General features: G+C 39.5%; 2 protein-coding genes across 2 annotated transcripts; both read right to left on the bottom strand.

Annotated features, from left to right (window-relative positions):
- Positions 1 to 1,953: 1,953 nt before the first annotated feature.
- LOC110900495 (ATP-dependent DNA helicase pif1-like) lies at positions 1,954 to 2,541 on the bottom strand. Its single transcript, XM_022147382.1, has one exon. It carries the CDS (start codon positions 2,539 to 2,541, stop codon positions 1,954 to 1,956), a length of 588 nt encoding a protein of 195 aa, XP_022003074.1.
- A 34-nt stretch (positions 2,542 to 2,575) lies between these two features.
- Positions 2,576 to 25,917, bottom strand: LOC118485732. The gene is made up of 3 exons (XM_035982152.1): positions 25,326 to 25,917; positions 24,893 to 25,201; positions 2,576 to 3,126 (listed from the first exon to the last, which is right to left on the bottom strand). Exons 1-3 carry the CDS (start codon positions 25,915 to 25,917, stop codon positions 2,576 to 2,578), a joined length of 1,452 nt encoding a protein of 483 aa, XP_035838045.1.
- Between the last annotated feature and the right edge of the window lie 1,054 nt (positions 25,918 to 26,971).

Raw genomic sequence — 26,971 nt, 5'->3', positions numbered from 1 at the left:
CCTCTTTTTTATGCACCTTCAATCCAGCCACAACCAAGCGGACACGTGTCCCTCTTACCTGAACCGGCTTTATGCTGCCACACATGTCAGCCGAGCCGCTACAAGTACAACCCGAGCCGCTTCGCCCCCTGCCCCACAAGTACAAGCCGAGCCGCTACAAGTACAAGCCGAGCCGCTACAAGTACAAGCCGAGCCGCTTCAGTAGTATTTTTTAAAAAATATGAAAATACATCAAAAAAAATCAAAATACATCAAAAAAATATCAAAATACTCTTTTCTCCATATTTTTTTAGGAAGGCCGTCTAAGAAAAATATCAAAAAAATTTATACACATACTAGCGGCTTAGATCCAGGGTGTAGCGGCTTGGAATGGGGCAAAGCGGCTCGGCTTGGCCATGAAGCGGCTCGGCTTGGCAGTACCACAAAGCGGCATAAATCAGATATTGGGCGAAGCGGCTCGGCTTGGGCATGAAGCGGCTCGGCTGACATGTGTAGCGGCATAAAGCCGGTTCAGGTAAGAGGGACACGTGTCCGCTTGGTTGTGGCTGGATTGAAGGTGCATAAAATGAGGGTTCACTTGGATGGAAAGGTGCATAAAGCCTGGTCAAATGGCTATTTTCGTAAAAAGCTTGGTCAAGCGGCTACTGCCGTAATTTTCCCTTTCCTTAATTTTGGGAAAATTGAAACAACTGCACGTGTGTTGTTTTGGAAAGCTGAAACAGGTTGTAGCACAAAATTCCGAGTCATAGATCTTCACGGTTTCGAGTCACCCAACAACTAATCTCGAGTCCCGTTTTTCACATTTCCTTTATGTCGCAACAAGTGGTTTCGAGTCCGTCACGGTCTCGACATCTTCTCTTCCTGGTTCCGAGTCATTCTTCACCACCTGCAACCAACAACCTTCATATCTCAAGGTCTCGAGTCATCTGTTCTCGAGTCATCAGCTCATCTGATCTCGAGTCCACTGTCTCGAGTCATCACGGTTCCGAGTCACCGCATTCGTTCCGAGACAGAGGTTTCGAGTACTGTCTCTGAGGTCTCGACTCATCATCATCAGAAAAGGTCTCGAGTCATTCCGAGTCACAATCTTAATCATCATACATCTCCGGGCTGCCGTACAATCTTCTGTCATCGCCTCCAAACTGTCCGACCATCATTATTCATCATCAACTTCATCTCCTCCGTCTCCATCTCCATTAATACCTGCAAAATCACCATCATCGTCTTTCTCATTGTGTCGCAACCTTCATCATCATCCTTTATCACTTCCGGCGACCACAACCATTAAACCTGCAACTCACAGTTTAAGTTCTCCGATCACATCTTCACCGTCGTCACCTCCATTCTCCGTCAATACTCCGGCGTCTATCATCTCTGGTGTCTATACATCAAGATCGTCATCATCATTCTGCCAGTGAGTAACAAAGAATAAGACAGATGGCTGTTTAATTTGTAATTGGGTTTGGTTTCAGTGACTGTTAGACGAAGAAGAAGACAAAGCTGAAAACTGGTGTTTGAATTTAGGGTTTTGCGGATGCTGTTTTGATCGAAGAAGACAGACCCCACGTCAATTGAGCTTTTGAATTGTATTAATATAATAATATACTAGTTTAATTACCCATGAATTTCACGGGATGCAAAAAGGAAATATCTTTAATATCACTGTTAACATAAATATTATAATTTGATACACGTTAAAACACGAACAAATATATAATATTTGAACCACATATTTAAATACATGAATAACCAACAATCACAAATCTTTGAAAATCTGTCTATACACGATATTAGTTGTTTTATATCATATGTTGTGTATGGATTACGAATAAATGAATTGATTGATATAAAATTTAATAGGAAGAGTGTTTAAATATAAATATATGAATATGCAACAATCAGAAATCATCAAATGTTAGTCATTAATTAGAAGCAACGCAATACATTTATCAATTATAATTCGTTGAAAATCTCTTTATAAACAACATTACTTGTTTTATCTGTCGGTTTTCCATTGTTGTCAAGTATGAGTAGTTTGACCCCATCTCTTGTTTTCACCCTTGATAAAGCAACATACAATTGACCATGAGAGAAGACGGGTTGTTTCAGGTACAAACCAACTCTCGAAAGCGACTGGCCTTGACTTTTGTTTATTGTCATCGCAAAACATACGGAAAGTGGAAATTGCCTCCTTTGAAAAGCAAAAGGAATCTTTTTATCAGAAGGGATCAAATTAATTCGAGGTATATATGTAGAAGTACCAATATTTGCACCAGATATTATCTCGGCTTCTATTACACGGTTGTACAACTTTTTTACTTGTAGCCTTGTACCGTTGCACAAACCATTCCGTTGGTCAATATTTCGTAATAACATTACTGGAACACCAACTTTTAGCACCAACCTATGATTTGGTAAGCCAGAAATTTTAAGTCCATTAAGCACATCCGGAGAGTATATTCTTTGTTGTGTAGCATTTACATCTTCGGTCGGACAAAGACTGTCAGAGCTAAGATACTCTCTTTCTTCACCAGGAAACATTGATAGCAACCTGTCATTAATCTCATGCACAACATCATTCTTCGGTGCAAGTATAGCGCTCACTAAAATAATTATGGTTGTTGATGTTTTGCAAGATTGATGGATAAACGAAATCAATTAAACTTGCAATTGGGTCAGATTCATCAGTAATCAGAAGATCTTGTGGTATTTGAATAGTTGCTTCCCCATCATTTGGACCACCAACATTACCCTCACCCAAATCCAAAAGCCATTTGGCAAAACTGTTTATTTCTTCAATTTCTTCCGTCGACCTTCCAACGGTTAACCTCATGTTTCTTGTTAATCTTAGCAATTTACATTTACTCCACAAGTAAGACGAACATAAGGAGGCATTAACAATCTCTTGTCTTCCACCGTTTGGAACGACAGGTAATATTTGTCTGAAATCGCCACCAAAAACAATTACCTTACCTCCAAACCTGATGTCTGAATTGAGAGATGGGTCGATGTTGAAAACGTCATTCATTGTTCTATCCAGCGCTTCGAATGCATGTTTGTGTACCATAGGTGCTTCATCCCAAATTATTAATTTCGTCTCATGCAGTAATTTAGACACGTCACTTTCTGGTTTTATATTACATACAGAGTCTTCAGTAAGATTCAAAGGTATGTGAAACCTGGAATGTGCATTCCTGCCACCATCTAACAACAACGATGCAATTCCACTTGAAGCCACATTTAAGACGATTTGACCTTTTGATCTAATTGCAGCGGACAATGTCTTCCATAGAAATGTTTTATGTGACAATCCGAAATTTCTAGGCCTTTCCTCTATGCACTGCGTGTTCACAATTCTATTTTCTTAATTCGTTGACGTTGTAGCTCGTGCTTGATGTATGAATATTTGAAGTGTCGTTTGGGTTGATGTTTAGTGAAAACCTAAGTATTGTGTAATGTTATGAAATATTAAATGTAAGTGTAACCTACGTGACAAGTTGATGCATTAAACTATATTGAACGCTCATGAATTATTTATACGTGACATGTGAAGAATTAACAGGTGTTAAAGTATAGTCGTTACTAGTTATGATAAACATGTTAAACGTAAAAGCGTAGTTGAGTATGACCGGATAGTGGGCCAATCTAAGTGTCAAATGTCACACCCTGTCTTTTGCGGAAGCGTATGATGTGTGACTAGCTTGTTATCATTGCATTCGATCATAATAAACAACTACATGATTTAAAACGATGTTCATCCATTCGGAAAATTTTGAGGATCACAAACACTTGTCATTTAAGTTTTAAAACACAACCTTCATCTAGGTTACAATTCAACAAAAGTGGATGACATCTAAACTTGTAGTCTACTTCTAGTTACAACACTTGCGCCCAAGATCCATCCTGTCACCTGAAATACATGTAATTTTGGAAAACATCAACATAAAGTTGAGCGAGTTCATGCGTTTTGCATACCGAGTATGAAAACATGGTATGTATCTTGTATAAATAAAGTATTCTTGCAAAAATCAAGTTTTCTTGTGTACACCACGTACTAATTGAATGTTTGTACAAAGACATTTCGGCATGTGAGGACATATGGAGCATTAGTGTTGGCTCCTTTAAGGCATGTGAGGACTTATGGAGCATTAGTGTTGGCTCCTTTAACTATGTCGATTACCCTCGACTGTGTCGATTAACCTCGACTGTGTCAATTTCCCTTGACTGTGTCGATTACCCTCGACTGTGTCGATTTACCTCGACTGTGTCGATTTACCTCGACTGGGACACCGAAGCACTCAAGAGGTCACATAAGGACCATGAGTGGGGCTCGGCCGTACCCGTTAGATCTAACCCTCGTCCCTAATTACTGAATGTTTTTAATGGCTTGGTACTAGTTTTCACCAAGACTTTATGGCATTTTTAGTATTAAGTCTATGCTCACATGATCTAGTAATTTCTAGGCATTTCTTAAAGCACATCATACTTGGTTCTCGTTCTCACCAAGTGTGCTTCTCGTATTTTTGTATTCTCGATTTGTATTGCACTCGGTACTCGTTCTCACCAAGAGTGCTTCTTGTATTTTTACTACTTGTAAAAAAATTATAATATTTGTAACATGTATTTCACCCCCGAGAGTTATAAAACCAAAAACAGTTAAAGAAAAGGGGGAGCATGAACTCACAACTTTGCGTTCCTGCGTCGTAAACTTCACCGGAGTTGCTTATCTAGCGTCGTGACCTAAACGCGTTTTATTAACGTTAGTCACTAGACTTGTATCGCACAATTGCAAGTCACTATCTTTTGTATTTGTGTTCTTGTGTTAAAAATATTTATATTTTTAACTATTTGTCTTATATCATTTTCTCAAAAATAAATATACGTATCTTGTATTTTGCACCCGAATTATGTATTTTGTCCAAGTAATATATTTTCATAAATATATCCTCTTGTATGTGTCTAAGCATGTTGTATGTGTATTTTCATGTTTATACTCCTCATGAGTATTTAGTGTATCTTTACGTCTCAATACGCTAGCACGTATAACACATACTATATTCACTTAGCACAAAAGTTGGTGATAAAATAATATATATTTTTCTCTCAAAAATATACATATTTATATCCACTTTTATTTTTGAAGAAATCCTCATTTCTTATCACCAAAAATTAGGGAAACCTTGGTAATACCTTTAAATACATTTTTAGGGAATAAGTTCTTCAAAAACTTATATTTTTCTAAGTGTCAAAATTTATAAAAATTTTGACAGAGTTTCCCCTAAAAATGGAGGTTTCCCATGTTTTCAAAACATGTGTTTATTTTCTTTTAAATCGTCAACAATCATCAACAACAATTATCAACAATAATCATCAACAACAATTATCAACAATAATCATCAACAACGATCACTAATTTTCCCCATTTCATGAACTTGCATATTTACAAAAATGTGTAGTAATTTACTAGCACATTTAGTAAGTCTTGTTATCTTTAAAAATAAGTTTAATTTCTAAAAAAAAAAAAAAAAAAAAAAAAAAAAAAAAAAAATTATTTTTAAAGAATATGAAGTTCCACAACTTCTAGTCGGTTTTTACGAAAATTATTTCTTTGTTAAAACTTTTGTTACACTAGTGTTCGCACACTTGTTTGATCACAAAAAATCACTTTTGTTTGTGTAAGATCCGGATTAGAACATGTGATTTCTTTTGACGCTTGGTCTTTTGAAAATACCACTTGTGGACACATAGATCGGCTAGTTTCAGACACTATTTCATAAGTAAAAATACTTTTACACAAGTTCATGTTTCTTGTGTGGTAGAGTTTCACCTTTTAACCCTTGCACCATTTCAAACAAGCTTATGTCAAGATCCATGATCTTAACCAAACAGGGTTAAATGATGATCCGAGCTACCACAACGTAGATCGGGCCTAAATAATCACAAATTTCAATTACTACAACATTTACACAACTAGTGAGGTTTTAACCATCATTTTTCATGTTTTTAGTAGACTTTAATGCACCATTTTGTAAGATTTCGAGTTTTAATCATTACACATCACATTAACCACTTCAAAATAGCTCAAGAATGTGTTTTAAGCAACATACCACTAGCTCGAGGCTAGGGAAGTATCTAGACGCGAATGTGGTGGATAAAAGCTAGAGAAAGAGGTCCTTCGAGCTCCGAGTGCACCAAGCCTTCTTATGCGTGACACTTGACACTTGTATGATGTTGGAATGTGAAGAACAAAATCGAAAAATATGATGGATGATCAAGGGGTGTTCGGCCGAAAGTTTTTGAGGGAGAGGAGAGAGTAGTTTTGTGGTGTTGGGTGGTGAATTGTTTAGTGTGCCATCTCAAGGTATTTATAGACATTCCATATGGCATATTCCTGGCATATTCCTGGAATATTCCTAGCATATTCCTGGCATATTCCTGGAATATTCCTAGCATATTCCTGGCATATTCCTGGCATATTCCTGGAATATTCCTAGCATATTCCTAGCATATTCTTTGGAATATTCCTAGCATATTGTTTGGAATATTCCTAGCATATTCCTGGAATATTCTTAGCATATTCCTAGCATATTCTTAGAATATTCCTAGGTTTTCTGCGTTGTCTGCGTTTTGCAGTGTAAGCACTGTGTCGCGTAGGAACACACGATACGTGCTTAAACTTGAAAAAATAACGTTTTAAGCGTTTTAATTTATTTTTCAACACGAACCTGATTAAAATAAAATTTTAATCATAACAGAATATTTGTGGGATTAAATATTATCCGGGCGGCCATCAACGTTCGTTTCGCAGTTTTGTCGCAATTAGTTCTGCTCTTAAAGTGTGTTTCGGGTGCTTTTTAGTGCTTATTTTTGCTTTCATATAGCATATATATTAAACCCTTGTATGTACTCTTGGGTTTTAATGTATTCTTGTTATTGGACCTACACCTAGGCTCCAATTTTATTGTCTGACTGCTTTCTGCAGTTCCGTTGACACAGTGTGTCTTACCGGTGAGTTTACTAATATTTTTGACGCAACGCTCTCGTTTTTGCATAAAGCAATATTTTGTAGTATAAAACGTACATGAATTCACTTGTATGGAATTCAGAAACTTATTTCTCTTGTAAACTAGATCATGTATGTTCATTAAGGCACAGATCACTGTTCATTTAGTGTACGGAATGTACGGAAAAGTGACGGTTGTCACAGTCTCCCCCCGTTAAAAGAATTTCGTCCCGAAATTCAAGCAATGCCATCGGTCGCAGGGGAGTTGTGAAACCAATATGGTCACTTATATTTGAAACACGTCTTTGTGTTCTCATGTCATGTTTTTTATCATGCTCAAGTAAATCAATCATGTCTTTTCTGCATTTTGTGGACTCTTGGTCCGAAACCTCAACAGGTTGTATAGTATATCATTGACGTGAATCTTATTTGTGGGAACTATGACTGTTCCTTGCGTCAGACTCCTCTAAAGACTAGACACATGAATGTGTTGCGATCACTACTGATCTTTTTCTGGAAGCTTCATCTTGTGAACAATGGTTCTGATCCCTACACCGGGGATTCAATCTTTTCGTTTTCGAATTCACACTACGCCCTTTCTAGGCGCGGCTCTCAATTTAGTCGTGCTTCTTGTCTCAAATTCTTACGATTTCTGCCTCTCATCGGCGTAATCTTTCTGTGTTCTGCGGGCTGTCTTGATATAATCGCATATATGAACGACCTTGCCTCTAGATTTTTCCTGGACCATCTCGGCCAGTTGATCCATTATTCCCGGTCTCCATTCAACACAACGGGAATTGACTCATTACGTTCCATCTAAAGCTTTACACAAAGCGGTTTAGACGGCGGCGTGATAAATACTGTTGTAGGAAGACTCTACTAAGGGTAAGTGAGTGTTCCAACTTTTTATCAAAGTTTATCACACAAGCACGCATCTTGTTCATACAGTCTGCATCTTTCAACAGCTCAGTTCATATTCGAGTTCTTACGATCATCGGTGTGCTGCAATCCCTTGCGATCAGTAAAGATCGTGCAACATTTTCTTTCAGGTAATAACGCCCAGTTTGCTGCGCGCAATGACTGTACCTATCTCAAGGGTTCTTCTCATGATTCCTTAATCAATGTGCCACGTATGTAATGTCGTGGTCTTGTTGCATCGGCATACAATCGAGACTTTGTCGAGAGGCGTCACATAATTGCAACTCTAGCTCCTTAGCTCTTGGTTGCAGGGTTGGCATGAATCTCGTTCTTATCCATCATGGATCTGAAAGTTCTCACTTCGCGAATTCGAAATCTGCTTTTCGTCATCATAGCGCTTAACTGTTCTTTCTCTAAGAGTTGCAAGGTAAATTGCAGTTGTTGCTCACGACCTTCCTTGGTCATTGGCCATATGAGAATGTAGTCAATAAGTATATGGCTTATCTAGGTATGGCTTACACGTTCGATTTCATGAGGTCCATGAATATTGTCGATGCATGTGTTAGGCCAAATGGTACGACAAGGAACTCGTAACTTCCAAAGCGAGTCCTAAAGGTCGTTTCAGGGACACTTCCTTCTGGTATACACAGTCATGGACATCCTGTCCTCAAGTTGATCCTTGGGTGGCAACTAGGATCTTATGATTTTGTCTGTTTATGTTGCCAGTCGTTGGCAAAGGATTCTGATTCTCAGTTCTCAGGAATTTACGCAAAATGGAACTGCCAACTTTCTCCTCATATCCCTAACTAAAGGCGTCATGTCCTTAACTTCCTCTGTCTGGTAGCTCTTGCAGTTACGTCCGGAGCTCATGCTTTACGGACGAAGTTAGTCGGTAAGACATTATTCGACACTGGTGCTGCTCTTGGCACGTGGTTTATCCTAAACTTCTCTTGACGCTGCGAAGGGGCATTTCTGGCAAGTCTTTTGAAAAGGATACTAGAACTTCTTCCATCGTGGGGATGTTCCCAGGTTCTGCAGTCTACTCAGAGGCATTTCTATGCCTCTTCGACCAATGAAGGATGTCGTAGATCTGCCGCCTTATGGGGTCTAGCATCCTTGCGCCTATTACAGTAAAGTTGGGTTTCATCATTCGCACGAGGGATGCGTCTGATTTTCTCGTATTGACGACTTCAGCTGCACACTTGGATTTCCGATCCATGCTGATTATTATGACCTCACGAGTCAATGGTAACAGAAGGTTACGGCCCTCTGAGTGCCTAATCACGATCCTTAATCGCTTCGACTGTTTAAGCTATCCTTCTATATGCCCATTTCTAAAGAATACGGGACGTCTATCTTACTTGAGACTAGGCCAAGAAGTTTCTTAAGTTCTAAGCATGCAAGGTTAAGGTTGATGCCAGTATTAGAAATAGATGCATAAGGGTGGTTAATAGGGAACGTACCCGTAACCGTATTTGGATCCTAGCGTGGTTCACGAGTTTCGATCGTGAAAACCCTTCCTTGCTTGTTTCTTCTTTGGGCAATCTTTCCTAAAGTGCCCTGCTTCACCACATTTGTAGCAACCGGGTATTCTCTTATTTCTTCCATCTGGGTCCTTCGCCCAACAGGCGTCCCTGTTGTGCCCTTCTTTTCCACACTTTCCACACCTAGGCTTCAGACATCGACCTTTATGGTGAAAAGTGCATTCTCTGCACCTCGGCTTAGTCCCCGAGTAAACATTACCACCTGCCCTATTAATGGCTCCATCAGTGCTCCTGCTATGTGGCGAATTCACTTTCTTTCTTTTGTTTGCTTTAGAGCTTCCATAGTTGAGTTGGGTGCTCATCTTTAGGTTTGAGGACTTCCTCTTCTTGTTGCTTGACGACTCCACATGAGTCTCTTTCTTGTTATCCTCAGATTCCGAAAATTTTCCCGCACGTAGAGCCTCTTCAGTAAGGGTGACACTCATATCGATAGCCTCTGCGATGGTTGAGGGTTTTAAGGTAGTAACCATGCCCCTAATCTGGGGTGCAAGTCCCCAAATGAATCGTTCTATCCTCTTGAATTCCGGTTTGACTAGGTAGGGGACGACCCTAGACAAGTCGTGAAATCGCTGGACGTATTCAGGAATCTTCGGTCCGTCCATTTTCAAATTCCAGAACTCCACCTCAAGCGTCTGGATTTCAGTCCTAGAACAGTATTTCTTTTCCATCATTTCCTTGAGCTCGTCCCAGCTCAGTGCATAAGCAGCATCTGCACCAAGGGTCTGAACCTGAAGGTTCCACCATGAGAGTGCGCCATCCAGAAATAACCCTGAGATATAGGTAACGCTTTGTTGGGGTGAACAGTTACTCATTCTTAGAACTGAGTCCGTCTTTTCTGTCCAACGAACAAATGTAAGGGCACCTCCTGTGCCATCAAAATTCAAAGGCTTGCAGTCCAGGAACTGTTTATAGGTGCAGCCAGTTGGAGGGTTATTCTCAGTCGTGCCATTGATATGCTTAGAGCGGAGGGCTTCATGTCGTGCAATTGCCTGCGAGATGCATTCTTGCAGCTCGGCTTCTGTTCTTGGTAGCGTACTGGTGTTTGTGTCTCGCCTGGGCGGCATTCCCTTCTGCCAAAACGGTATGAAGTAGGTTAGGCAACATTCCAGGTGTCTATGAGGTACATAGCACCATAAGCCATTATGTAATCACCCAATTTCACATGTATACATAAATACTCAATGTATGAGCGGGAAACAGTTACTGAGCCTTCACTTAGGCTTGCCAACTTGGCTTAAAACGAACTTGAGGTTACATTGCCTCAGTCATTTAGGTTTCAGTTATTTCCCGCTACATTGGTTTTCTTAGGTTTTTGGCTTTACTGGGGCGTACATTTTCCCTTAGAGGGGGTTGCTCGTGTATGGGTGATAGAGAGTGCAAAGTCGCTGAATCTCTTGAATGTTTCTCATCTTCACTTGCTTAAATGTCGTTTTCCTCAAACGTCTCGTACGCAGGTAGAAGTGTCAGTCACGAAGTAGGCTGAGACAGGCTTCCTACTTTCTTACGTGCTAAAGCACTGATCTATGTGATGTTCTACCAGATGAAGGTGAGGACACCTATACATTGAATTTGGTGTGGTTTTCATTAGCTCGACCCGTAGAGTCCACCAGGATTTCTGTGCACTACAAGTCGTTATTACGTGGGCCCCCGTAATAATAAATTGTCTTGCACAGTTACCCCAATTTTCTCTCGTCCAAGCAGATGATTGATCTAGGAGGGGACACTACTGTCCTTACACTCCTTGCCATGGAAAGGACCATTGCGGAGGTCCATGCGCTAACATTCGTTACTGTTATGCGCGTATAGGCACGATGATTAGATGGAATAGGAATGGAGAGAATTCCTAGTAGTTGGAGGGGCACCTTCGTGATGAATACTTCATCTTCCTTTTCTAGTCAAGTATGTTGTCAATTTTGCTTCACATAATCCGGAGGGATCTCGTCCCGTTGATTAAGAGTTCGTTCAAGGTCGCCGCCTCTGCCTCGTCATCACCACCGTAGTTTGGCATCTTCACGTTCGAGAGGGAAGAGCAGCCATCTCCTACGGAAGTAAGCTCAGAGTCTTGTCTGGTAATCACTCCCAGCCACGAGCTTTGCAAAGGACGCGAGGTCGATAGCTTCATCGTGCGAGTCACGTACCGTAATAGGAGTCGGAGTCGAAAGAATTTTATTCACGTCAATAATCATTCCGTACACTTATTCGTATGCATGAATACAAATAACAAATATGCTACTTAGCATAATCAAGTAACTTAATGCATTATACCACGTATAACTCTCGTTTTGGGGGGGGGGTCATTTTGTCAAGTCTAACTTTTGTAGACTATGCCTTGGTTGGCACCTTACTTTATGGGTATTCCTCACTAATGTCCTTGCCTTGTCTTTTCTTTGAAAATCGTGGATCTTGGCGCTTTCGTGAATGCAATGAAAACCATTTTGTAAAATGTTTTTGTGAAAGCACTTTAGTGATTGTAGTCTAGACTCGAGAAGGAATCCTAGTTCACTACAATCGAAGCTCTGATACCAAACTGTCACACCCTGTCTTTTGCGGAAGCGTATGATGTGTGACTAGCTTGTTATCATTGCATTCGATCATAATAAACAACTACATGATTTAAAACGATGTTCATCCATTCGGAAAATTTTGAGGATCACAAACACTTGTCATTTAAGTTTTAAAACACAACCTTCATCTAGGTTACAATTCAACAAAAGTGGATGACATCTAAACTTGTAGTCTACTTCTAGTTACAACACTTGCGCCCAAGATCCATCCTGTCACCTGAAATACATGTAATTTTGGAAAACATCAACATAAAGTTGAGCGAGTTCATGCGTTTTGCATACCGAGTATGAAAACATGGTATGTATCTTGTATAAATAAAGTATTCTTGCAAAAATCAAGTTTTCTTGTGTACACCACGTACTAATTGAATGTTTGTACAAAGACATTTCGGCATGTGAGGACATATGGAGCATTAGTGTTGGCTCCTTTAAGGCATGTGAGGACTTATGGAGCATTAGTGTTGGCTCCTTTAACTATGTCGATTACCCTCGACTGTGTCGATTAACCTCGACTGTGTCAATTTCCCTTGACTGTGTCGATTACCCTCGACTGTGTCGATTTACCTCGACTGTGTCGATTTACCTCGACTGGGACACCGAAGCACTCAAGAGGTCACATAAGGACCATGAGTGGGGCTCGGCCGTACCCGTTAGATCTAACCCTCGTCCCTAATTACTGAATGTTTTTAATGGCTTGGTACTAGTTTTCACCAAGACTTTATGGCATTTTTAGTATTAAGTCTATGCTCACATGATCTAGTAATTTCTAGGCATTTCTTAAAGCACATCATACTTGGTTCTCGTTCTCACCAAGTGTGCTTCTCGTATTTTTGTATTCTCGATTTGTATTGCACTCGGTACTCGTTCTCACCAAGAGTGCTTCTTGTATTTTTACTACTTGTAAAAAAATTATAATATTTGTAACATGTATTTCACCCCCGAGAGTTATAAAACCAAAAACAGTTAAAGAAAAGGGGGAGCATGAACTCACAACTTTGCGTTCCTGCGTCGTAAACTTCACCGGAGTTGCTTATCTAGCGTCGTGACCTAAACGCGTTTTATTAACGTTAGTCACTAGACTTGTATCGCACAATTGCAAGTCACTATCTTTTGTATTTGTGTTCTTGTGTTAAAAATATTTATATTTTTAACTATTTGTCTTATATCATTTTCTCAAAAATAAATATACGTATCTTGTATTTTGCACCCGAATTATGTATTTTGTCCAAGTAATATATTTTCATAAATATATCCTCTTGTATGTGTCTAAGCATGTTGTATGTGTATTTTCATGTTTATACTCCTCATGAGTATTTAGTGTATCTTTACGTCTCAATACGCTAGCACGTATAACACATACTATATTCACTTAGCACAAAAGTTGGTGATAAAATAATATATATTTTTCTCTCAAAAATATACATATTTATATCCACTTTTATTTTTGAAGAAATCCTCATTTCTTATCACCAAAAATTAGGGAAACCTTGGTAATACCTTTAAATACATTTTTAGGGAATAAGTTCTTCAAAAACTTATATTTTTCTAAGTGTCAAAATTTATAAAAATTTTGACAGAGTTTCCCCTAAAAATGGAGGTTTCCCATGTTTTCAAAACATGTGTTTATTTTCTTTTAAATCGTCAACAATCATCAACAACAATTATCAACAATAATCATCAACAACAATTATCAACAATAATCATCAACAACGATCACTAATTTTCCCCATTTCATGAACTTGCATATTTACAAAAATGTGTAGTAATTTACTAGCACATTTAGTAAGTCTTGTTATCTTTAAAAATAAGTTTAATTTCTAAAAAAAAAAAAAAAAAAAAAAAAAAAAAAAATTATTTTTAAAGAATATGAAGTTCCACAACTTCTAGTCGGTTTTTACGAAAATTATTTCTTTGTTAAAACTTTTGTTACACTAGTGTTCGCACACTTGTTTGATCACAAAAAATCACTTTTGTTTGTGTAAGATCCGGATTAGAACATGTGATTTCTTTTGACGCTTGGTCTTTTGAAAATACCACTTGTGGACACATAGATCGGCTAGTTTCAGACACTATTTCATAAGTAAAAATACTTTTACACAAGTTCATGTTTCTTGTGTGGTAGAGTTTCACCTTTTAACCCTTGCACCATTTCAAACAAGCTTATGTCAAGATCCATGATCTTAACCAAACAGGGTTAAATGATGATCCGAGCTACCACAACGTAGATCGGGCCTAAATAATCACAAATTTCAATTACTACAACATTTACACAACTAGTGAGGTTTTAACCATCATTTTTCATGTTTTTAGTAGACTTTAATGCACCATTTTGTAAGATTTCGAGTTTTAATCATTACACATCACATTAACCACTTCAAAATAGCTCAAGAATGTGTTTTAAGCAACATACCACTAGCTCGAGGCTAGGGAAGTATCTAGACGCGAATGTGGTGGATAAAAGCTAGAGAAAGAGGTCCTTCGAGCTCCGAGTGCACCAAGCCTTCTTATGCGTGACACTTGACACTTGTATGATGTTGGAATGTGAAGAACAAAATCGAAAAATATGATGGATGATCAAGGGGTGTTCGGCCGAAAGTTTTTGAGGGAGAGGAGAGAGTAGTTTTGTGGTGTTGGGTGGTGAATTGTTTAGTGTGCCATCTCAAGGTATTTATAGACATTCCATATGGCATATTCCTGGCATATTCCTGGAATATTCCTAGCATATTCCTGGCATATTCCTGGAATATTCCTAGCATATTCCTGGCATATTCCTGGCATATTCCTGGAATATTCCTAGCATATTCCTAGCATATTCTTTGGAATATTCCTAGCATATTGTTTGGAATATTCCTAGCATATTCCTGGAATATTCTTAGCATATTCCTAGCATATTCTTAGAATATTCCTAGGTTTTCTGCGTTGTCTGCGTTTTGCAGTGTAAGCACTGTGTCGCGTAGGAACACACGATACGTGCTTAAACTTGAAAAAATAACGTTTTAAGCGTTTTAATTTATTTTTCAACACGAACCTGATTAAAATAAAATTTTAATCATAACAGAATATTTGTGGGATTAAATATTATCCGGGCGGCCATCAACGTTCGTTTCGCAGTTTTGTCGCAATTAGTTCTGCTCTTAAAGTGTGTTTCGGGTGCTTTTTAGTGCTTATTTTTGCTTTCATATAGCATATATATTAAACCCTTGTATGTACTCTTGGGTTTTAATGTATTCTTGTTATTGGACCTACACCTAGGCTCCAATTTTATTGTCTGACTGCTTTCTGCAGTTCCGTTGACACAGTGTGTCTTACCGGTGAGTTTACTAATATTTTTGACGCAACGCTCTCGTTTTTGCATAAAGCAATATTTTGTAGTATAAAACGTACATGAATTCACTTGTATGGAATTCAGAAACTTATTTCTCTTGTAAACTAGATCATGTATGTTCATTAAGGCACAGATCACTGTTCATTTAGTGTACGGAATGTACGGAAAAGTGACGGTTGTCACATCAAATGTATAATTGGGCCGCACCTTAGTGTCTTGCAAATGAACGGTTTGTTTTAAGTGGGCTGCACCATGTGTTGTCCTAACTATTAGAGCAGCCCAAACCTTTGAAGCCCAAAACAAACCCCACTGAATTAATAGCCCAATCCGAGCCCACACACAAACTTACTTGTCGCATGATTCTGCATGTTATTCCCATATTTTCAAACGTACCCATGGTAGCAAAACCCTAATACTCGTATCCCTAGAACCTGCGACAGTCTCCTTCCCCTCTTCCTCGTTCTAACTCTCTTCTACCTATATATCTCCGGTTAGTATATTCCCTATTTACTCGATGTGCACTATTTAGTGTTCTTGATTCATGTGTGTTATGTTATGTATATGAGTTAAGAAATCTGGACCTTGAGTATTGTTATAAACGGTTTGAGTGATGAATTACTGAATGAAGTGTATGTATGACTTGATGATTTTTGCCGACGTGGTGATCACAAACATGACTTCGTAATGGGTGGTTACGGGAAGGGTTGGGTGTCAAGTATTGATTTATGTTGATCTTGTTTATGTGGATGCTTGATTAACAGATTATATGTACGTATATATGTTATTAATATGGTAATCATTGCGGACCGATTAGCGTGATATATGTATATGTGATTAATTAAAGTGATCCGATGGGTATGATGATCGTATGTGAGTAGTACTTGATTGATTATAATGTTTGGGTTAAATGGGTATGAGCCGAGATATCCCTCCTGTTGTTGATAATTTCATACATGTATAATATAGCATAATAAATAAATTGATGTTGATGGTATAAGGAATTAGTTAATTATTTACCCTAGTAGAAGAATGGTTATGAATTGGCTGGGGTTGGAAAGGGCTATCACAGAATTAATAAATGTGCATGATGACTAGCTATTGTTGTAGGATTGCGTGCATAATGTTTGACAAATAGTGTGTAATGATTAGTCTTTGATGATTGTTTTACAATGTTGTTATGAATCTGAAAACGTCACGATATCAATGATATAGTGGAGTTGAGTATGGTTGGCGGCTATGATTATAAGAATCATCATATTTCATTTGAATGTGATTTTGTTCCTTCATTATGTCAATACATGACATCAAGTGTCAGGATCATGTGAGAGGTCATTATTGTTGCATGAGAATAAAGTGTTAACCCTACATGTGTATGTGAACCTTCGTGACTAGACTGCATGCAATTTATTACGTGATGCAATGTGTTTTCTGTTACGTGTCGTGAAGTTACATGTTAAATGTGTGATTAACTAGTAAACAAAATTGATCGATATTGATAACCATGTTAGGATGTGGTTGATCAACCGTGAACATGTAACTAGTCTTACCGAGCAAATCAAGGTGAGTTCACTGCACTTTTCTAAGCATGCGTCCCGGTGGTTTGGGACATCTGGTAAACGTTTCTGAAGGGAAAACTGGGTAAACTGTTTAATTGGGATGTTGGTTATTGAACACAGTATAAATCATGTAAGACCCCGTACATCTACCGTGTTGCTGAAGAAGCAACGAGGTATTTAGTTGATAGCGCTATTAGGTTTGGCACCCTCACACCGGGCCGAAAGGACGGGCGTGAACTAATTACCTGGACTTCATGACCAATGCCTAGTTAGAGGCATTGGGGTTGGGCATTCTCATCGTGTACATATAAGACCCCTTACATCTATTCAAGGTTGTTTGATACCTTGACATCATGACCAATGCCTAAATGGAGGCATTGGGGTTGGGCATTCACATCTAGTCGCCACATACGGTAATCGAGTAATAACAACATCAAATCAAATTGATAAACTGTTTTGTATATACATCTGGTAAACTAACCACGGTAACAAAACTTTGAACTCACCAGCGTTGTCTGACACACTTGTTTGCATGCTTGTAGGTCGTTAGCTGTTTGCATTGGGACTTGCTGTCTGGAGTAGCAGGAGCGGTCATGGGTCGACTGGAGGAATTTACGTTACTGATTTGTTGATACCTTATATTGGTTTTAAACTATTTAACTTCGTTTAATTTTGCTTCCGCTGAATACTTTGGTTTTCTTTTTGAACGTGGACGGTGTTTGGTTAATAATCAAGAACTTTATTTTGGAAACATGTATGGGTTCCATGTAATTAGTGGCTCATTGCTGGTATGTCACACGCCTATCAGGGACACTCCCTATGTGGTATTTTGGGGGTGTGACAGTTTGGTATCAGAGCCACTGGTTATAGTGAACTAGGTTTTAAAAAGTTTTATAAAACCAGACTATAACCGAACAACTCTGAAAACGTGAATACGACCATGACACTCAGCTCCAGACCGCAAGGTTCGTCTCTTATATACTCACTGTATTGCATAACTAGTGAACACTTACTTATGATATTGCATGTGATTGCACGTTTAGTATAACAATATGAATACATGTATTACTTGCATGTGTTATATGACTGATAGGGTGGTATTCCCTAAACGTTAATAACTCACGTTTCGTAATGCTCTTTGTTTGCTACTCGAGTCTGAGGAGCCATTTGACATGAGTTAGGAGGAGCTGAGATGAGCATGCAAATCACAATATTATTGTGGGTGCACACATAATAATAATGTGGGATGCATGTGAGTCCCAGTGAGGCTTAACAAGTGAAGAAGGGGTTCCGCTTTGTTATTTGATCAGTGTGAAACGTAACAAGTCTATAGGAGTCATAGTAGTTATTGTCTCCTACTCGAATGCAACCTTTTCACTCCTCTCTGAATCATTACGAATCTCGATGCCATCGAGTAGTACCTGAACACCCATCTGAACGCCTAGCGAACTGTGTAGAACGTTAGGTGCTTGCACGAACATCGCTGAGCTGGATGCCGCATCGTTGAATGATTGGTATATACTCTTCTCACTTATCTTCCTTTGCTGGAAACTCAACGTATTGACGCCATGGATCTCGGAGTGCGATCACTTCTGCAACACTCTCATAACATACCGCGTATCACTCAAACAACTTGCAACATCGATGGACAAGAGGATGAGCGTAGTTTCGCACTAACCTCAGTAGTAAGACGTCCCGGATTACCAGCAACGAACATCAACAATTTGGCTCCAACTGAATCTTTAACCCTAGACGGCGACACGCGGGAGTCGACCCTTATAAATCAATCGGGACATGAATGATGACAACAGATTATAGTGTGGAATGTGTGACTACCAGCACAATGGACAGCACCTTAGGACGTGGCACGGAAATGTGAAAAGATGGACCCTGTTGGTGAAATATAGTAGGGCTCCGTTTTAAGCAACGGAAGTAGAGGCAACAGTCACGGCAACATCAAGGAACTTGTAATCGTAGCTTACAGTATGGAAACAAAGGTAACTTCGGCAAGGATGGGCTGTTATTAAGTCAAAATGTCAGCAACCAAGGGGAACGACGACAGTACTGGATAATCCTGTTAATGAAAACAATAACACTGGAAACGATGCCCATGGACGGACATATAGGATTGGCGTGAGCAACGCCAGGAGTATAGCAGCAACATGGTAGCTAGTGTGAGTAGCTAATCGCTTCGTCTCTGTTCTGATTAACCCTGATGCTTTTTGAAGCCGAACCTGTTGTGGAATCGACTGATGGCAAGACAATTGAAACCTCATATGTTTGTTGGGATGCAAGCTCGACCTTGTGGAACAAGTGTACGACATCGACTTTCTTTCTGTTAACCTTGATAGCTACGATGCAGTAGTTAGCATGGATTGATTATCCAGATATCGCGCAGATATGCACCGGGAGAGGAAGATGTTGTGTATCCCTCTCCCTAAGTGGAGAATCGTTATTTGTTCTAAAGCGTCAGATCGGTGCAAAGGTTAGCGTCATTTCAGCTATGAAGGCCAGAAGTGTCTACGGAAGGATGACCCCGCTATGTTAACACACGTTACTGATCTTAAGACTAAGGAGGTGAGGATCGAGGATCCACCAATTGTTCATGATTTCCTCTCAGCGTGCCACTCGAGGAACTTTCAGGTTTACTTCCACAACTGCGAGGCAGAATCTCAGTTTGATCCCATGCCAGAGACAACCTTAATTCTTCGTACTTATTACCGTCTTGCGCCAGGAGGAATGCAAGAATTGTCAAATCAACTACAGAGACTGTGGGACAGAAGTTTTATCGGACCTAGTTTTTTTTTCGCTTTGGGGAGCCCCAGTTATATCCATGAAGATAAGCCTTTTCGTATGTGTACTGATTATCAAGGTGGCAGTTAAGAACCGCTTGCCTCGACCATGTATTGACAACCTGTCAACTAGTTGCGAGGGACAAGCTTCCATTCGAGGATTGACTAACGAATGAAATTTCATCAGATGCAAGTCCAAGGGGAGAATGCTCTTAGAACGACATATCGAACGCAATGCGGCCATTTCGACTTTGTACACCATGATCATTGAGTTGATCAACACACCAGCAACTTTATGGACCACAAGAATCGACAGTGTTTGTTGATGACGTTTTGAATCATTAACAGGAGAAAGGAACAACATGGGCGGCATATGTATCCTATTTCAGAGCTCCTGAGAGAGGAGCCACTCTGCGCGAAGTCTTGTTAAAAGGTAACTTCTAGATTCGAGAGGTACATTGTTGGTTATATAAACAACGAAGTGGGAATACACGTGGATCTCGCTAAGATCCATTGTGTTAGAACTGATCGACACCAAAGATCCCTTCGGGGCATCAAATTCTTGGCCTCACTAGATACTATCGCAGATTCATCACAGGATTTTCGAAGATTGCGCAGCTTAAATCTCTTTAGCACAGCAGGGTGCTATGTTCGTGGAAGACAAAACAGGAGGACGTCTTTTCAGCTTTCGAATCCCAACTCTGCAATGCACTGAGCATCATCTTTGCTTAAGGGTACGGGTGATCTAGTGGTATACCATGATGATTTGAATCAGAGTCCCAATTACACGCCGATACAACACAAGAAAGTGATGGCTTACGTAATGGAATTACAAGAAGAGTTGCACGGATCGCAACCTGCGATGGAAACCATGGTCTTTGGATTTAAGTTGGAGGCATTACTTGGACGGTACCTGATACGTTACTTAGACCGATCACAAGGGCCTCCCGTGTACCGTTGTTTCAGAGGAGCTAAATCATGTAATGACACCGCTGGATGAAACTTTTGAATGATTACGACTGTGAAACCTGAACGTGCACGAGCTCTGCAACTCACTATCGACTCTAACCTACCTGATCAGACTCGCTCTGATCAAATTGGAGAGCTGAAGGAAGAGGATTTTCAAGTTGAACCCATGCGGGGCATGGAGAAGCAACCTTTGGCAGGACGGATGATGTTCGCTACCTCTAGGAACGAGTGTGGATCTCATTATACAGCAACTTTAGGGAAACTTGTGTTGAGCAAAGCACACCGGCCTTGATATTCTAGTCGCCTGGGTTTTGATGAGAGGTATTAGGATCTATAAATCTTGCATTGGTTACCGGGCATGAAGGCCCGCCTAGCTATGTATGGGAATGATGTTTGACTTGTGGGAAAGTCAAGGGGAAGTATCAGCAGCCAGAAACACCCATATGGAAATGAGAACAAACTGCCATGGATTCTGTCACTAGTCTACTTACAACTCAAAACGGAAAAAAAAATATATATATATATATATATATATATCACTTGGGTGCTCGTTGATTGTCTCACGTAACTAGCACACTTTCTTGCAATCAAGGAAACGGACGAGTCTTCACAGCTTGTGAATATTCCTCTGAGAGAGGTGGTTTTTAGGCAAGCAGCGCCAACTCCTGAATACCTTCGATTTTGATCCATACCTGATTTATGACAGGCATTACACAGCACCCTTGGCTCACGTCAGGACCAGAGCATTGCTTATCGCCGTTGGGTAAACGATCAGAGAAAACGAACCATCCTGACACTCGAAGGCATGCTGCGAGCATGTGTGTGATGGGCCATAGTGGAAAATTGGAAAGACACCTACCTTTGGTTGAGTTCTACCGCAGCAGATACCATTCTAGTATTCAGACAACTCTGCTTGAAGCATTGCATGGACGGTAATGCCAACCTCCTTGTTGGACTAAGATGATTGACAACTTAATTACGAGTCTAGGACTTGTACTCGAAACTCTTGGGAAGATTGTTTGGAACGGGAATCGTTTGACGGCAACGCGTGACCGTCAGGAAAGCTGATAAGCTTGGGAAGCGCTGGAAGATCGTTGTAGGCGATCGTATCATGTTGAAAGTCTCACCCTGGGAAGGGTGTAGTACGCTTGGGAAGCGTGGCGAGCTTAACTTACATCACGTGGGCCATACAACAGTCTGGGAAGAATCGGTAGCGTAACCTACAAACTCGAGTTACCCGACGAATCGGGTAACGTACGCGATGTCATTTATGTTTCGGATCTAAGGCAGTGGTTGTCTGATGAAACACGTGCGATACCTTTACTAGAGGAATTTGTCGAACACATGGACCAGGAAATCAAGGTTCGTCAGCATAGTCGTATCACGATTGTGAGAGTTCGTTGGAACTCAAGACGTGGACCGGAGTCCACGTGGGAACACGAGGATTAAATGAAACTCAAGTATCCTCAACTTTTTCCTGTGGACCAATCTAATTCGGGTACTACTGGTGAATTTCGGGACGAAATTCCTCTTCAAGTTGGGGATGATGTGGCACCTGAGGAAAACCTGCAACAATCTTGATTTCTCACTTCATTCCTTTGTGCTTACTTGCCAAATTTCGGGACGAAATTTCTTTCAAGTTGGGGATGATGTGACAACCCGAAATTTCTAGGCCTTTCCTCTATGCACTGCGTGTTCACAATTCTATTTTCTTAATTCGTTGACATTGTAGCTCGTGCTTGATGTATGAATATTTGAAGTGTCGTTTGGGTTGATGTTTAGTGAAAACCTAAGTATTGTGTAATGTTATGAAATATTAAATGTAAGTGTAACCTACGTGACAAGTTGATGCATTAAACTATATTGAACGCTCATGAATTATTTATACGTGACATGTGAAGAATTAACAGGTGTTAAAGTATAGGCGTTACTAGTTATGATAAACATGTTAAACGTAAAAGCGTAGTTGAGTATGACCGGATAGTGGGCCAATCTAAGTGTCAAATGTATAATTGGGCCGCACCTTAGTGTCTTGCAAATGAACGGTTTGTTTTAAGTGGGCTGCACCATGTGTTGTCCTAACTATTAGAGCAGCCCAAACCTTTGAAGCCCAAAACAAACCCCACTGAATTAATAGCCCAATCCGAGCCCACACACAAACTTACTTGTCGCATGATTCTGCATGTTATTCCCATATTTTCAAACGTACCCATGGTAGCAAAACCCTAATACTCGTATCCCTAGAACCTGCGACAGTCTCCTTCCCCTCTTCCTCGTTCTAACTCTCTTCTACCTATATATCTCCGGTTAGTATATTCCCTATTTACTCGATGTGCACTATTTAGTGTTCTTGATTCATGTGTGTTATGTTATGTATATGAGTTAAGAAATCTGGACCTTGAGTATTGTTATAAACGGTTTGAGTGATGAATTACTGAATGAAGTGTATGTATGACTTGATGATTTCTGCCGACGTGATGATCACAAACATGACTTCGTAATGGGTGGTTACGGGAAGGGTTGGGTGTCAAGTATTGATTTATGTTGATCTTGTTTATGTGGATGCTTGATTAACAGATTATATGTACGTATATATGTTATTAATATGGTAATCATTGCGGACCGATTAGCGTGATATATGTATATGTGATTAATTAAAGTGATCCGATGGGTATGATGATCGTATGTGAGTAGTACTTGATTGATTATAATGTTTGGGTTAAATGGGTATGAGCCGAGATATCCCTCCTGTTGTTGATAATTTCATACATGTATAATATAGCATAATAAATAAATTGATGTTGATGGTATAAGGAATTAGTTAATTATTTACCCTAGTAGAAGAATGGTTATGAATTGGCTGGGGTTGGAAAGGGCTATCACAGAATTAATAAATGTGCATGATGACTAGCTATTGTTGTAGGATTGCGTGCATAATGTTTGACAAATAGTGTGTAATGATTAGTCTTTGATGATTGTTTTACAATGTTGTTATGAATCTGAAAACGTCACGATATCAATGATATAGTGGAGTTGAGTATGGTTGGCGGCTGTGATTATAAGAATCATCATATTTCATTTGAATGTGATTTTGTTCCTTCATTATGTCAATACATGACATCAAGTGTCAGGATCATGTGAGAGGTCATTATTGTTGCATGAGAATAAAGTGTTAACCCTACATGTGTATGTGAACCTTCGTGACTAGACTGCATGCAATTTATTACGTGATGCAATGTGTTTTCTGTTACGTGTCGTGAAGTTACCTGTTAAATGTGTGATTAACTAGTAAACAAAATTGATCGATATTGATAACCATGTTAGGATGTGGTTGATCAACCGTGAACATGTAACTAGTCTTACCGAGCAAATCAAGGTGAGTTCACTGCACTTTTCTAAGCATGCGTCCCGGTGGTTTGGGACATCTGGTAAACGTTTCTGAAGGGAAAACTGGGTAAACTGTTTAATTGGGATGTTGGTTATTGAACACAGTATAAATCATGTAAGACCCCGTACATCTACCGTGTTGCTGAAGAAGCAACGAGGTATTTAGTTGATAGCGCTATTAGGTTTGGCACCCTCACACCGGGCCGAAAGGACGGGCGTGAACTAATTACCTGGACTTCATGACCAATGCCTAGTTAGAGGCATTGGGGTTGGGCATTCTCATCGTGTACATATAAGACCCCTTACATCTATTCAAGGTTGTTTGATACCTTGACATCATGACCAATGCCTAAATGGAGGCATTGGGGTTGGGCATTCACATCTAGTCGCCACATACGGTAATCGAGTAATAACAACATCAAATCAAATTGATAAACTGTTTTGTATATACATCTGGTAAACTAACCACGGTAACAAAACTTTGAACTCGCCAGCGTTGTCTGACACACTTGTTTGCATGCTTGTAGGTCGTTAGCTGTTTGCATTGGGACTTGCTGTCTGGAGTAGCAGGAGTGGTCATGGGTCGACTGGAGGAATTTACGTTACTGATTTGTTGATACCTTATATTGGTTTTAAACTATTTAACTTCGTTTAATTTTGCTTCCGCTGAATACTTTGGTTTTCTTTTTGAACGTGGACGGTGTTTGGTTAATAATCAAGAACTTTATTTTGGAAACATGTATGGGTTCCATGTAATTAGTGGCTCATTGCTGGTATGTCACACGCCTATCAGGGACACTCCCTATGTGGTATTTTGGGGGTGTGACATTTTACCTGTTCCACCATAGCCGTAAAGGAAAAAAATCCCACCGTTATCACCATTCACTGCTGCCATAATTTCTTCAAAGACAAAGCGTTGTTCATCAGTTAACATTGTCAACTGACTATCGTAGAGATTTCCAAGATGTGTTATATCATACGCCCGCTCCTCGAATATCAAACGACTATCTGAACTGCCTGAAGATGACATATCTGGAAATGGCATTGTTTGAAATCTTCGCAAGGATGAATTATTTCGCAGTAAAAACTTCTCAATCTCGCACAAAGCATAGTTTTTCAGTTGGTGCTCCGGAATTGATAACGCTGTGCAATACGAAAAATATATCAAATTCCTCATAATAACAAAACCGAGATTAAATAATATCTAAAACATTAAATAATGTATTTGATAATATAAATACTAACATTTATTGTAAACAAAACTTACCTGTAACTCGATGGTATTTCTGAAGTCTATATAAAAAATCGTCTGTCATGTATTTCCATGAACTTTCCCAAACAACCTCAGGTCTAGAAAGACTACTGGATAACAGCATGGTACAAAATAAATTACGAATATATGAAGCGCTTCCTGATAAACTTGCTTCCTTTATTGCCTCCACATACTCGGAGTCATCATCCAAAAGACCGAGCGTGTAGCAAGCATCTCTATATGTATCGTAAACATGACCATTAACTGTTTTAATGTCATCAAACGATGTTGGTCCTCTGACCTTGTTAAGAAGAATTCTCAAAAAATAAGCTTCACCAAGTGACGGAGGTACGGAATGAATCCTGCCAATAGCTGTTTTCCTTTGTCTAGGTTCCCATACGCGCTTATCAAGCTTCCAAACATAAAAATTGGGAAACTGAACATATGTAAGTGTACGGGCCAACGTGTCATTTGGGTCTTTATTACGTTCCATCCATGAGAGAAACATTGAAGATTTAACAGATGGTTTGTTTAGAACATAGTTAATATCCTCATCAGGACCGAAAACAACAGGTTGTTGGCCAGGTAGATGGAACGGAAGTCTCATAACAGAAGGTCGTCTATAATGCACTTCATTGGCAAATATCCTCAAGATGCTTCGCAAGCTAATATATATCGACAATCGTAATACTCTTTTATCTCGTCTTGTACTTGTTCGTCAGATTGATTATCGCTTTGAACAACGGCTATAGTCGCTCGGTCAGGTCCTTTATTAATGTATTTAAACAGATACTTTATCGAAGCGGCCTGATTGCACCATTCAACATTTATATGAGCTTGATACCTTTTCAATAATTTTTTGTTGTACGGTACCACACTTCTGTTATCAAGGTCAATTTTATTTTTCACAACAAAAGCGCCATTGTTTCTCCTTCTGTATAAAGGAAACCCGTTTGAATCTAGTGTAGTATGATCATGAAAGTCTTTGGGAAAGCCTTTTGAACACTTCCTATCAACCATACATGGAGAACTCAACCTAGCATTACCACATGGACCGTGTATCATATATTCTTTCACAAGCATGAATAATTCTGGATCTTGATTTCTGTCAGGTATTTCTGCGCATATAAATCCATCAACATGGTCCACCGTAGGTAATTTCGATTCAGGCTCCATGAATAAGCATAAATGGGCATGAGGCAAACCACGTTTTTGAAACTCGATTGTGTAAACAACTACAAAAACAACACAACTTTTTACACTTTACGGCATAAATATTAATCTGATTTGTATTTTAAAAAATGTACCTGCTGAAGCTTTGCCAAATAGATGATTCTTTTTTAAATCTTTGCAAATTGAATCAAGCTTAATTTGAACAATCTAGAAAGGATATCAGGCCTATCTTCCGGACTGAGATTGGTGTCTTTGAGAAAGCGTTGAACTTCTGGCCATTTGGGATTGCATGTTATGGTTATAAAAAAATCCGGATAACCAAAGCATTTACACAGAGCCATAGCGTCTAAATAGTTTTGCATCATATATCGTGCTCCACCAGTAAAGGAAGATGGCAAGAAGATACGTTTTCCAGCCTTAGATATATCATCTTGACCATGTGTTTTTAATTTACGGAGGCTTTCATATGTGTCAGACCTAAGATCTTT

Source organism: Helianthus annuus, chromosome 13 (genome assembly GCF_002127325.2).
Source record: "Helianthus annuus cultivar XRQ/B chromosome 13, HanXRQr2.0-SUNRISE, whole genome shotgun sequence".
NCBI classification, from domain to species: Eukaryota; Viridiplantae; Streptophyta; class Magnoliopsida; order Asterales; family Asteraceae; genus Helianthus; species Helianthus annuus.
This window is presented reverse-complemented; position numbering and strand designations above follow the sequence as displayed.

Bases quoted from the DNA above. Each gene is read 5' to 3' on its own strand.
- LOC110900495 (XM_022147382.1), bottom strand. From the start codon at position 2,541: ATGTTTCCTGGTGAAGAAAGAGAGTATCTTAGCTCTGACAGTCTTTGT.
- LOC118485732 (XM_035982152.1), bottom strand. From the start codon at position 25,917: ATGAGACTTCCGTTCCATCTACCTGGCCAACAACCTGTTGTTTTCGGT. The intron at 25,202-25,325 runs GTAAGTTTTGTT...CGTATTGCACAG, and splicing joins GAAATACCATCGAGTTACAG to CGTTATCAATTCCGGAGCAC. The intron at 3,127-24,892 runs GTAAAATGTCAC...ATATAAAACCAG, and splicing joins TTACGGCTATGGTGGAACAG to AAAGTGACGTGTCTAAATTA.